This window comes from Anomalospiza imberbis, chromosome 11 (assembly GCF_031753505.1).
Source record: "Anomalospiza imberbis isolate Cuckoo-Finch-1a 21T00152 chromosome 11, ASM3175350v1, whole genome shotgun sequence".
NCBI classification, from domain to species: domain Eukaryota; kingdom Metazoa; phylum Chordata; class Aves; order Passeriformes; family Viduidae; genus Anomalospiza; species Anomalospiza imberbis.
Window position 1 is genome coordinate 354317 of NC_089691.1, and position 13592 is coordinate 367908.

A 13592-nucleotide genomic window follows, 5' to 3' on the forward strand; every position below is an offset into this window, starting at 1 on the left:
TAAAATGGAGCCCAGCCCCTCCTGAAGAAGGTGGCACACACCTTCCCACCGCTCGCTCTCTGCCCTTGCCTGGCTCCCTGACCTGCAAGGTGATTTTGCCAAGAGCGTCCATAATTCTGACATAAAGAGATGCTTGTTTACATCTTTGTGATTAGTTTGTATTATCTCAATGACTGAGTATCATGGAATCAGAGTCATTAAGGTTGGAAAAGACCTTTAACATCAATCCAACCATTAACTTGAGATCATCTGAAGAAGTTCTATACTATAAAGGTGGGGAGGCCCTGGCACAGGTTTCCCAGAGAAGTTGTGGCTGCTCCTGGATCCCTGGCAATGTCCAGGGCCAGGCTGGATGGGGCTTGGAGCAGCCTGGGACAGTGGGAGGTATCCCTGCCCATGATAGGGGGTGGAATGAGATGACCTTGAATCCTTCTAGGATTCTATGACACTTGGACCACTGTATCTATAGTCTCTATAAACAAATTATTAGAACAGAATATAGATGATCTAATGGAGAATATATATTGTGAAACTGTGTTTTTAAATTATCATTATTGTTCTTTCAAAGAAAAAACAATTACTACATAACACTGCATTAGGGCCCATAGCACATGTGCAGGTAAAAGAGCATACCCTGGGTGCAACTGAAAGTAGCTCTCAATAGGTATTTGACCTGATTTCAATACAGTCATAAATCATATAAAAAACTGAGTTAATAGAAAACTGGAGGCCAGTACAGAGGTTTCCATGGTCTCCTGTAAGAATTTATTTTAAACAAATAAAAAATTTCTCAGTATCTGAGTACCTGAAAGTCAAGCTGGTCAAACTGGTCTCAACTTCCTCACTCAAAATTAAAACATAGAAGGAAAATAAGGACTGTTATTAAGTGAAAATGGTTCTTTTTCTCCCTTTTAAACCTAACACTAGCTATGAACTGGGACAAGCTGTCCTGCTCTGTGTCAGTGAGTGACTGACTGTTCCTGCCAGAAGTGAGGCGAGTCAAAGACAGACTGCTTGTCAAGTGGAAATGCCCATCTGTGCTCTGGGGTGATATGTGTCTCACTCAGCACCGTGCATGGAGAGAGAACTTCATTCAGGGGATGAGCATCTTGGCTTTCATTCCTTCAAGGAGCAGTTCTCCAAGTCAAAGTCTTGATTAAGGTCACAGTCTGAGGTAGCACCTTCACTGCCTGTCAGTTGACATGTGCTATAATTTCCAATGCCATCTGCATACCAGTCAGCTCTCGAGGGTGAAGCTGCTTCTAGCTTGTTCTGATGATGGTTGATGATCCAATATTCAGGAGAACTGCAGCTGTTCATCTTTTTCCATGCCCCTTGGTAATAAAGCACGCTGATGTAGTAAGCTGTGTGGGTAGAACAACCTCCTTGGGTCTGTGTGTCTGCTGGCTTGCACAGGCTGAAACAGGTGAGCAGGAAAATCAATAATAGGCCTCTGCCTTGGGTAAACTGAGGAGAATAGAGGCAACCCCATAAAACAGCTTATCACAAGAGAAGGAGAAGTTTGGAGGGAACCACAGTGGGCTACCTGGTGCTCCTGCTCAAGCAGAGTCATTCTAGAACACAGGACTGTGTCCACAGACAGCTCTGGAGTATCCCCATTGAGGGAGATTCCACCCCCTCTCTGTGCAGCCTGTTCCAGTGTGAGGTCCCCTGCCCAGGACAGACGTTCTCCCTTATGGAAAGGTAGCTTGTAGGTGACTGTTGCCAGTGCTGAGGGCTTTGGGTAGGTGGCAGAAACAAAGAGTGCCTCAGTCTGTACTTTGGGTGTCATTCCAGTCCCCCCTATATGCCTGCTGAGCATTCCTCACCCATCAGGCATGAGCTTGGGGCAGGGGGCTGGCTTGGGACTGCTTGAGCACAGGGTGTGGGAGAACTGGGCACTGGATCCCTCTGTGACTGTGTGTCCATTGTGGTCATTGACACTGGGGAAGGCTGGAATGACAGCTCCTGATGGCTGAGGAAGTGCTCTGTCTGCTGGGCAGCATCCCTCTGCTGGGATGGGCCATTATTTCCTGCCATGGAGTGCTGGATCAGACTGGGGCCAATCTCAGAGTTGCCCACGCTGTGCCACACTGCTCTGCAGGTGTGGCACTGCCTGAGTGGGGTGCGGATCCCAGTCCCGTGGTGCCCCGTGCTGTCACACCTCTGCTCAGCTCACTCACCTGGGGATGTGGAGCAGGCAGGGGGCAGCATGGAAAAGGTCAAACAGCTGTCTGGGAAGAAGCATTTTCTTTCCATTTTAGAATATTAACGATCATCATGTAACACAGAGCACTTGATAGTGGATCACAATTAGGTTTGTGACCTAAAAATTATTGCTAAGTTTTCAGTAGACAAATGGACACAGGAAGAGCCCTGGGCACCATGTGACACTGGACAGCACAAAAACTCAGCTGTGAGAACAGGTCTTGTTCCATCTATGGAGCCCTGGGAAGGGGTCAGAGGACACCAGTGCAGCATGGCAGTGCTCGTGTATCCTCCTGAGGTTGGGGTGGGATGCTCTCTACACCCGAGGGTGTACAGATTCCCTCTTTCTTCTGGCAAGGCCTGCCAGACAGGGAAATCCAGTTTCCTTCCCCCCCCTGTTTTTCTTGATTGTGGGTTTTGGGGTTGGTATTTGGTCAGCTCTACAATATTCCCATTTTATCCTGTCCACCTGCAGAGTGAAGTGCTGCCAGCTACATTTAGCCCTCTCATTACCCTGAATCTTTTTCCTTTTCTACATGGTGGTGGGAATTTCTCTTGCTCTGAAGAGAGTTTTAGGTCAATTTATGTAATAAGTAGGAGAAGGTGTCAGAGCTCTTCACCTTCCCTTCTTTTCTCTCGGTAACTGCAGACTGCTCTCTGTGTACCAAATTTGTCTGTGCAGAGAGGTGCAGAGTGCAGCATACAGGACTAATATTTGGGAATTCGGGTTTCTATACAGCACACAAATCCGTGTTTCATGCCACAATTGCAAGTCCTAGAAATATCACTGATATTTGAACACTTCAAAAAGCAAACCACTGAAAGATCAAATGCATCCATGAGGCTGAGTTATTAGTGAAGTGTGATTTATAAAAATAAAGCACCAGTGATTTTATTGACAATAACTACCCAGTTTCTTACTTTAAAAGGGTTTTTTTAAAAAAATCGTTCTTAACTAAAAATTAATTAAAAGAAGAACTAATTATGGTTGCCTGGCAGTCAACTTCCCTTCCCTTAGAAATCTCAGGGAATAATTACTTGGTAAACCTTCTCTTTTTATTTTTCTTTATTTACTTAAATTTTAATTACATATGCTATGTTTGTATGAACCTAATACTTGAGAAAGGAGCTTTGCAGTAGTGGCAACCAGAGTCCTTTTGTGAATTTACAGAGCAGAAATGTCACAGCTGTTACAGGGCACAGTCTTTGGCAAAGCTGGTGTCCCACATCTCTGACCTCACCTAAGGATGGACTACAGAAGTTTGGGCTGGAAGAAATCTTAAAGCCCATCTCATTCCTAACCCTGCCATGGGCAGGGACACCTTCCACTATCCCAGGATGCTCCAAGCTCCGTTCAAACTGGCCTTAGATATTTTCAGGGATGGGGCAGCAATAGCTTCCCTTGGAAACCTCTTCCAGGACCTCCCCACCCTCACAGCCAATAATTCCTTCCCCATATTCCATTTAACCCTGCCCCCTGGCAGTGGGAAGCCATTCCCTTTTGTCCTGGCCCTCTAGGCTGTTGCCCAAAGTCCCTCTTCAGCTCTCCTGCAGCCCTTCTTCTCCAGGTGAACAACCCCAGCTCTTCCAGCCTGTCTCCAGAGCAGATGGGCTCCAGCCCTCCAATTATTTTTGTGCCTTCCTCTGTACCAGCTCCAACAGGTCGATATTCTTCTTGTGCAGAGGCCCCCAGAACTTGAGGCAGTGCTCCAGGTGGGTTCTTCGTATCACAGATGGGTGTTGAGATCAAACTTTTCCTCTGTCTAGGCTAATTTGAAGTGCTGGTCACAGGGAATGATGGGGTCAATATCCATAGAGTGATTATTGAACTGCATGGAATAAAGGAAAAAAACAAACAAACAAACAAACAAACAAAACCCAGAAAAGATAACCCAAGGTTGTGAGGCTTGTCATGTGTTGTGACCTGCCATGCAGTACATAGGTGGGCTGTGTGGTGTTTGCAGTGGCCACACCTGAGTCGGTCCCTGGTCACATTTTGCATTTGAGGAATGCTGAAAGGTGCTGTGTGCAAAGAGTATCCAGTTCCCTTCAAGTCACCTTCCCTTTGCTTGAAGCCGTGATAATCGGCTGCTTGGCACAGCCACCTCCTGGATCCAGAAATCAGATAGAGTTGTGGCCCGCGTCCTGCACCCATCCCACACCTGCGCGGGCGCTGAGCGCTCGGAGAGATGCTCTGGGGGAGATGTCTGGGAGTGATGCACTCGGGGAACGCTTTGGGAGGGATGCTGTGGAGGGCAGGCTCTCCGTGGATGCTCTCGGCGGGATGCTCTGGAGGGGATACACTCGGGAGATGCCTGTCGGGAGGATGCCATGGGAGGACGCTCTCGGGGGACGCTCTCGGGCCCGAGGGGGCACCTGCCAAGGGGCGGACGCTGCCGGACGGGAGCGAGGCGGCGGCGGGGCGCGAGACCCTCCCATTGTCTGCGGCGGGGCGGGGCGGGGGAACCGGGGCCGAGGACGGGGGAGGCCGCCCACCCTCCGCAGCCTCATTGGCGGCCGCCGAGCGCCGGTGCCCTAAATGGGCGCTGCCCGGGAGCGCTGCCATTGACAAAAAAAAGCGGCTGCGGGCGGGGGCGTGGCGGGGCTACCGCAGGGCGCCCGCGGGCAGGGGCGCGGGGCCGCCGGGCGCGGAGCGGGAGGCGCGGCAGGGCCGGCGCTGCGGAGGGGGCGGGCTGCGGCGCAGGGGCGGGCCGAGCCGATCGGAGCCGCGGAGCCCCGCACCGGCAACGGCTCCCCCGGCCCCGCCGCGCACCCGGGCAGGCGCACGCTCGGCGGAGCCGCCCCTCGTCCGCCGCCCAGCCTTCCCCCGCGCATGGCGCTGAGCGCGGCAGCCCCCAGCTCCGCACGTAAGTAACGGCTCCGCCGCGCCTTTGTGCGCGGGCCCTCCGCAGGTGAGGGGCTGCACCGCGCGTCTGGCGCTTTCGGCCGCGCCCCTGCCGGGGACAGGGGGGAGCCCGCTCAGAGCGGCCGCGGCCCGGCCCGGGGGCCCGGCTGGTCGGAGCCCCGGGGCCGGGGGAGGTGCCCGAGGGCCGGGCCGGGCCGTGGCGGCGCCTCAGGGCTGCGCTCTGCCCCGCGCAGGTGGTGGCGCGGGCACGGCTCGCGGTGACTCCCCCGGGCCGGGGCGGCGGCGGGCGCTGAGCCCTCAGCCCGGATGGAAACTGGGGGTGATGCTAGAGCGGCACCTCGGCGGGGCAGCAGAGGCGGCGGCCGTGGCGGGGTTCCAGCGGCTGCCGAGCCCGGCGCTCCCCCGGCCGCGGAGACCGGAGTAAATATGGATGGGCCCGGCGGCAGGGGGAGCGGGGCAGCCGCGGACACGGACGCTGCTGCAGCGCCGGCAGCCCCCGGGGCCCCCGCCCGCCCGCCGCCCCGCGGCCCCGGCTCCAGGGACCCCAAGCTGGTCCATCAGCGGTTCCTGCGGAGGAGCGTGGTGGACTCGGACCAGGAGGAGCCTGCCTTCGACCTGCCCGAGGCGGAGCACCAGCGGAGGATCATCCTGCTCCCCAAAACCAGGAGGATAATCGCGGAGCGGGCGAAGACGGGGCAGGAGGCGGCGGGCCGGGCGGCCGAGTGCTCAGGGGAGCCGCGGGCAACGCCGGCCGCGGGCGCCGAGGAGCAGAAGGAGCCAGGCAAGGATGCGGAGCGGAGAGAGGCGCAGGATGCTGCCAAGGACCAGGGCAAGGCTAAGAAAGAGGAGCCCGAGGAGGAGGCTGATATGAAAGCGGTTGCCACCTCGCCGGACGGCAGGTTCCTAAAGTTTGATATTGAACTCGGGCGAGGATCCTTCAAAACGGTCTACAAGGGTCTGGACACGGAGACGTGGGTGGAAGTCGCGTGGTGTGAACTGCAGGTAAGCCCAGCTGATACTTCTGTGCTTTTTTTTCTGCCTCATAAGCCGGGAACTAAAGGCGCCGTGCTGGTGTCATTCAGAGCAGCTCAGCCCTGAGCAGCCTTTATGGTCACCATCGCTTAGAATCCAGTGTCTAACTATAGCGCAATATCCCCATTGGCTCTGGATCCACCACCTTATGTACACTCCTCCCACGCTTAACCCCCTCGGCCCGGCGCCGCTGCCGCCGCGGGGGCTGCACGGGACCCGCCTGGTACAGAGAAGGTCACGCGTGGCTCCCGCGGCGTGGGAAAGGGCGGAGCGGGGATGCTCGGCTCGGCCTCAGCCCCTTCTCGGGGCAGCAGCTCCCGGTTAAAATGACACCGGCAGTCAGTGATTCGAGTGCGTTTGCAGGAGGAAAATTTCCTTTTGTGTTATGGCTTCATAAAGGCCGAGGAGCTGCTCTCGCCGACCTTCCCTCTCCCCTGCCATGAGATTGTCACTGTCCTGGTGAATGTGCCTGCCACATCAAACCTCCTAATATGCCCCGGTGCTTGCCATTTTTTAGGCACCGTTTTGCAGTACTTTGGTTAGGTCAAAGACTTAGCTGTCCAAATACCTTTGAAAAGGCGGATTTGTACATTAAAGTTCTAGATCTTCAGAATGAAGTAGTATCATTCAGTAATATCTAAAGAGAACGGAGGTTTAAATGCTGTCTTTTGCTGTTACCTTGTTCTTGGTGGGTTTTGTAGCTTTTGGTAAAAGTCACTGTAGTACATGCTTTTTCTTTTTTTTTTTTTTTCTTATTGTGAAGCCTATAGTGCCTGTTACCTCACTTTTGTTGGCATCCATTGGCATGAGACCTAGCTAAGAGAAAAACCTAATACAGAATTAATATCGTTTTATTTTCAGTCTGAGTTACTCTGCAACTTAGGTGAAAGGATGTTTAACTCTTCATTATAATTTGGGATCTTTAAAATTCCATTGGGTAGCTGAGCTTTATGGCCTACAAGAGTATTTGAAACTTACAATAACGTCTTATTGTACGTCTGAGCTCCTGGTTGGTTGTTTGTATTTTAACGTTGGCCCAATCTGTTTGTAAATTACTCCTGGCTGCCTGGGATAGCTGGGGATGGATGTACAGCCACTTCTTTATTCTCTGATGATTTCATTACACAACATACTCATAATTCATGCAGCAGTGCTCTCTTAATAAGAATTATGGGGAACACTTCTCAGTCTTCATAGTTGTGCATTCCCCGGCTTTTATCAGACAGGGATGCAGAATGGGAGCCACAGCAGCCAGGCAAGGTATGGAGGGCTGGTGGTGAGGGGTTGAACCCCTCTCTCCTCCAGCCCGGGGGTCCTGGTGGGTTTGTGGGGAAAGGGGGTCTGGGGGATTGTTAGGGGATTTAAACGAGAGCTGCTGGAGGAAAGCCTGGGGGCAGGCCTGGGCTTTTGTCTGGCTTTGCTGGGAACTGAATCTGGAGTGGGTAAGTTCTACTTCAGCAGCCTGAAATCCACGAGAGATGGTGGCTGAGATGCTGCTGGAGGGCAGCTTGGAAGAGGCTGATGCTGCTCCTGTCAGTCCATGCAGCCCAGGCCAGCCCCATCACTGCCCAGCCATAGCACAGACCCAGAATTCAGCATGATGCCAGGTTTTCTCAGAGTGCTCTAGCAGGGGGATTGACATGGATTTTCCACGTATTTTCTGTAATGGAGCAGCTTTAACAACCAAAGCCTGTCAAATGTATTGGTGAACACTGCTTGGAAGTGCTGGTCTGGATCATGTACACCTAAGGAAGAGACTGGGAAGGGAAAACTGCAGTGTGAAAGCTTTCTTACCTGGTGAATGGCCTTCTTATTCTTAATTACACTTGTTTAGGAATTCTTGTACTGACTGCGTGTGAAGAAATCTGTATAATGCTCAAATTCCCATTAGTTTTCACTATATGTGCTTCAGCCCAAATCAGATCTTACTGCTAGGTATTTTCAATTTGGTACAGGATTTGCTTTAGGCTTCTTATTGTGGAAAGAAAACTATTGTTTGGCTGCTTTAGAGAACATGGTGTGAATCCCTTGGAGGCAGGGGCTGCTGGGTCTACTTAAACTCTACTGTGTGCAGTTTTGAGTGGTGCCGAAGGTAAACGTGAGATGGTATGCGACTTCGGAAGCCAGTACTTCGGTCTGGATTGGGAAAGCCTCATTGAATGACAAAAGCCTTTAACTACAGGATTAAAGCCTGTGCCTCTGGATTGCATTTGCGTGGAGGAGGCTATGGGAGAAGGTGTGAATTAGCTGTGTTGTCTCTTTGACTTGCAGAATACTCTCAGTTCAGCTGGGGAATTTTAGGGAAAACATTCAGAGGGTGCTGTCAAGTAAATCCCTTTATTCATGGCTGCTTTTTTTTCCTTTTCTTTTTTTTTTTTTTTTTTTTAACTGTGAGCTGTGTCAGTTGGATCTGCCCCGATTTGTGTTTCCCTGCACAAATTTGAAGTTCCCTATAGGTAGCAGGAGACTGAGTGGAAGCCATCAAATCACCAAGCTGTTGGAGACAAAATGCCTTCCTCTGCAGCCTCACACCATCAGAACCCAGGCTAGAGCCTTTTGTGGAAAAATTGCTGCAACCTGTAGTATTTATCTTGTAGAGATGCACTTGTGCTTGTTCCACTTGGAGCAGGGAAATTAAAGTGGACAGTGTTGAGGTTCCATGCAGGCATTAATCCTGGCCTAGCTCAGCGGTTTTTCAGCCCGCTTGTGCTGTTGCCTGTGTGCCTTTGTCCATCTGTACAAAGGCCTTGCGAGCCATTCTTGTTCAGTGGCTTTATTTCATTGAAAAGATGGCTTTAGGGTTCAGAACTGAAGTCATAGCTCTGATTAGGGCGGGACCCAAGCGCTAACCAGATGATCTGGATTTTAGACCTGTCTGAAAAGGTGAAAGCTGTAGTTGAATTCTAGCTAGAAAATAAGGCTATTGTTCCTTCATGAAGCTGAAGTGCTACAGCAGGATTAGTGTGCCCTTACAGTTTTGGAAGGGTTTGCATTCCAAGGTTTTCAGCAGCTATAATTAATATTAATTGATGGCGTACAATTGTTGTGTGGTGAGGCTTTGGCATAGCAGTATTGCAGTGTTGTACTCCTAAGTAAAGTGTTGGGTCATGAATAAGGAATACAGGCTTTGCCACTCCCCTGCTTGTAAGCCAAATATTCGGTTTAGTTAGATGAATGGTTTCAAAATACCCACCATGTTTCCCTTTGGGAATATATAGGGGCTCTGCAAAGAGTCAGACCTGGTATTGTGAAATGCAGAGGCCTCATTGTACTCTATGGTTCTTGCTTGCACTGTCAATACCACCATTGTATTTAATTTTAATTTTTTTTTAATTGAGAAATGGGGAAAGGCTGAGTTGTCCTATCCTGCTGTTGCAGGAAGGTGTGGGATGCCTGGCAATCATCACAGTCTTGTGCCCCATATCAAAATTCCAGGGCTTTTTTCCCTGAAAAGAGTAGTAACTCCAGGATTTCAAGTAGTGTGGTAGTTTGGCTTTTGTTAGTGTCCTTGCTGGCTGGCAGCATTCATCTGATGTCGAAATAATAGCAGGTTACTGTCTGTGCTGGTAATTTATTGGCCAGATAGACTTTGTAGTGTAAGTGAACAGAGTAATTTAGAAAATCTGGGAGAAGAAACAAGACAGAGACTATATCTGAAAGCTTGAGTCTGGTATTGCTGTCTGCTCACACTAAGTGAACTTCAAGACCAGTTTTGTCTGTTTCCAGTTAATTCTTGTGTCTGTGACTTCTGTTTAAATTGAAATAATTGATTAAGCTGTGCTCTATGGTGTCAGTATGAAAATGTTTGCCTGTATCACTGGTGTTTGTTAGCAGAGCTGTTACCCTGGCATGGAGAAGCAGGGCAGGGATATGGTAGTGAACTATTAATAGACTGCTTCTCAAATTCAGTAAATAAAATAGAGCTGGGTCAGGCTTCACATTCTGCTTGTGAATCACACAAGACTCCTTTCTTTTGCTTTGAGCACATTGTGCCTCAAGGTTGATTGTGTGCTCTTAATTCTGGTGAAACTCTTGATGCTAAATGTGTGGGTCCAGCTGCCATAAGAAGAAATTACTTCAAATCAGAGCTAGATGTAAAGGATATTTCTGGTCCCTTTGGTCATCTCATATCCACAGCTGATGGGGGGTGGAAAAAGTTGATGTTGCAAGCTGTCACTGTGGTGATCCTTGCAATTGATATGCAGTCTGACATGAGTGACGTTTACATTGGTGATGTTTTGTGGCTAGGGTGTAACAGAGGTTTAAGAGTTCGAAGGCAATGGTAATGATGTGCTAAAAGATGCTGGCCTCTGGAGTTAGTGCATTTTGGTAGTCTGAACGACTAGAGTTGCTGCAGAGGTTTGAAAGAGTGTCTCCTGAAAGGTAGAAGACCCACTGTAAGGGTTAGGTGTGAAAGCATTGTTGAGGAAGGAGGCTCCTGCCTCAGGAGCCTACTGCAGTGGTACATGTGGGTTCAGTGAGAATTGAGAAGTTTGGTTTTTAGATTTGCCGCGATGTGGCTGTTGATGGCCAGCAGCAGGACACTTACCTGTGTGTGCCTTAAGCTCTGGACTGGGTCTGCTGGCCAGAAGGCATAAATACGAGCTCAGTGCTGATGTGCGATGCCTGGACAGGCCGTAGGTGTAAGGCAAGGGCAGCCAAAGGTGTGTCACACAAGATATGTGACACTTGGCACTCTTAGTGGAAGAGACTTCTTCACTGCGCTGCAACAGGAGGGGCTTGCAGATAGCAGCTGGAGGATATCCAGAAGGGTCATGTGGAAGCAAAACTGGTTTGCTTCATGTATGACGTTCTATTTGGAAATGTATCTTTTCTCTCAAGTGACACTTGTGGACAGCATGGGTGCTATCCCAGTGTTGATTTTGATGTGCCAAAATTGGTCAAGAAAGGCAGCAGAGGATTTTCCTTGTGGTGTTGATAAGTCAAGTGGAAACAACCTTCAGTCCAGTACCTTGCTATTCCTGTGTAGCTCTGAAAGGAGGGAGCAGCTCCCTGATTGTGCTGCCCTCCTGCCTCCTGGGAAGCAGAGGTCAGCCCTCCTGTAGGAGGGGTCACAGCCGCCTTAGCCAGCACTGCCTGGCTGCAGCTGCTTCTGCCTGGACTCTGCACCAGTACAAGAGTAGTTGTACATCCTTCTAAACCCAGTTACTACATAAACCACAAAATAGAGCCCCTTTTATGTGTGACTGGTCCCTTGCTCTGGAATGGACTGATCTTCAAACCATAAGCAACTTCCTCTATCCCTGATTAAAATTTCGTTGTCCTCCAATGGAATCAGGTCCATATCTCATTTTGGCTTTATGCTTATCCCAAACAGTGTGCTTGTTGAGAATTTTTGTCCATTCATAATTAGCTACATAGCTTCTGAGAGATTCTTTTCACATGCAAATACCCATGTCCTGTAAAAGACAATGGGAGTTTGGACATGGAGTGGATCACAAGTCCTGTTTGTTCTCCCCTGTCCCCTGCCATCACCTGTGTTGTGAATACAAGTTGTGACATGTCACTGAACACCTCCAAGCCTTAGGAAGCATCTTATTTCCCAGCTGGTTGCCTGTAACAATTGGTAAACCTGGACTGAGTTTCAAATCAGCTGGTAAAAAATGTGCACTGAAAACTTTCTGGAGTGACTCTTCTATGATGTGCAGATAGTGGGGGGTGGTGATATCTCTTCTCAATCCATTAAAGAAATATAAGTAAACTCATACCTGTACTCATCTTGAGTATCTGCTGCCCTTCTAGACCAACCTTGGTTTCAGGCACATCAAAATCAACACTGGGATAGCACCCATGCTGTCCGCAAGTGTCACTTCAGGGAAAAGATATTTTATGGGAGATGCTCCATCTTGGTCTTGAATGGTCTTACCTGTGCGTTCAGTTCACCATAATCCCCAAAATGCTTTAAAAAAAATTACACACACTGGAAAATGATTTTACTGTACAGTGTTAGTACAGTAATATGGCTGTGTGATACAGTGGTTAAATGTGCAGTGGGAGTAATGGGCAAAATGAAAGACCATGTTCTGGGAATGTCCATCTTCTTTAAACTATCAAGGAAGGAGTAACGAAGACCTAATACCATCTGTTCTTCAGTTGTTTGCTGCCGAGGGCTATAAACCACTTATTCATGATCTCTGAGGAAAACCGAGAGAAGGCAGGACCAAGTAACACTGTGAGGGATTCTAACTTGGCCATGTGAATTCAGTCTGATCTTCATTCTTAAAGGAAAATTAAATGCGAATTTAATTAACAGGTCTTAAAGGACCTTCTTAAAGAAAAATTCAATGTTCTTAGAATGCTATTTGATCCTGTGATGTATCTCAGCACCACCTTTCTATATTTAATTTGAGTTTTAGATATCGATTAGATTAACATTTTTTGTAAAAAAGAAAAAATGAAAACCTAAAAGGAAATGAGCATTTTTTTTGTTACACACGAGTCCTGTTTTGTAATGCTTTTGTGTGGGAGGAGGCTGTACAGTAGCTGGTTGCTAAAGCTGTTAATATATTTTTCAGATTCTGGAAGTCCTGACATAGTTCATCTCTCTCTATTTTAAAGGCCTTTTGCTTCATCAAAATTCAGAGAATTTGAAAGTAAACCTGTATGGATGATGGCTGCCTTATTGTTTGTTTGGGGATTTTTTTGTTTATTTATGTAGTTTTGGGGAACTGTCAAGTATTTTCCAACCATTAACTTTTTTGCAAAGCATGAGTCTCTAAGCTGTGGTTCAGAACTGAGCATGGTAATGTGATATTCTGTATTCCTGAATTAACAGGGCTTGTCCAAAGGCACTGTCAGTGCATCTCACATGCTTAAACTGCCTAAAACCCAGTCAGACTAAACAGATAGAGGAAGGGTTTTTTCTTTAGCTGAAAAATAAAATTTGTTCTATATTCTATAAAATAAAACTTTATTAAAAAGAACAGATGATAGTTGGTCACCTCATGTATTGAGAACTGAGTATTGATTTTACAGAAGTAGGATTTGATTTTAGCCACACAAATACTATCTGGACCAGGCACTGCCTCTGTCTGCTTCCGAAATGGACATTCCGTTCTCTCACTAGCGCGTGCTCAAAGGATTAAAGTTTTGGTGTTTATTCCAGATTTTTATACAATAAGCAGCTTTTTCACGTTGCCTTTCCTGATGCTGGATTGCTTCAGTTAGAGCAGCATTTCAGGTGCCCCACTGTGCTGGCCAGAGCTGGTGCAGCTGTGGTGCTTGACTGAGCAGAATCAATCCTACTGTTCAAACAGAATGCTTGGGACTGTGGCGGGGGGGAAATCACAAAATTTCCAGTGGATGTAGCTCTTTGCTGCAGCCCTGTGCTGCACTCTGCTGAAACCCTGGAATCAGTTTTACAGGAGACAGATATTATCAAAATAGGCTTGTTTTGTTCCAGGCTTTGCCGATTAATTAAGGGAAACAGGCATGGTTGTGTGCCTCTGAACTTGTTTTGTTTCTC

General features: G+C 48.7%; 1 protein-coding gene across 2 annotated transcripts in view; it reads left to right on the plus strand.

Moving 5' to 3' along the window:
• Positions 1 to 4692: 4692 nt before the first annotated feature.
• WNK2 (WNK lysine deficient protein kinase 2) overlaps positions 4693 to 13592 on the plus strand; it is an 89177-nt gene continuing 80277 nt past the window's right edge. For both annotated transcript variants that reach the window (XM_068201434.1, XM_068201435.1), the window contains exon 1: positions 4693 to 6076. In XM_068201434.1, the coding sequence (XP_068057535.1) occupies positions 5381 to 6076 (696 nt within the window). In that variant the 5' untranslated portion in view covers positions 4693 to 5380. The remainder of the gene's footprint in view (positions 6077 to 13592) is intronic.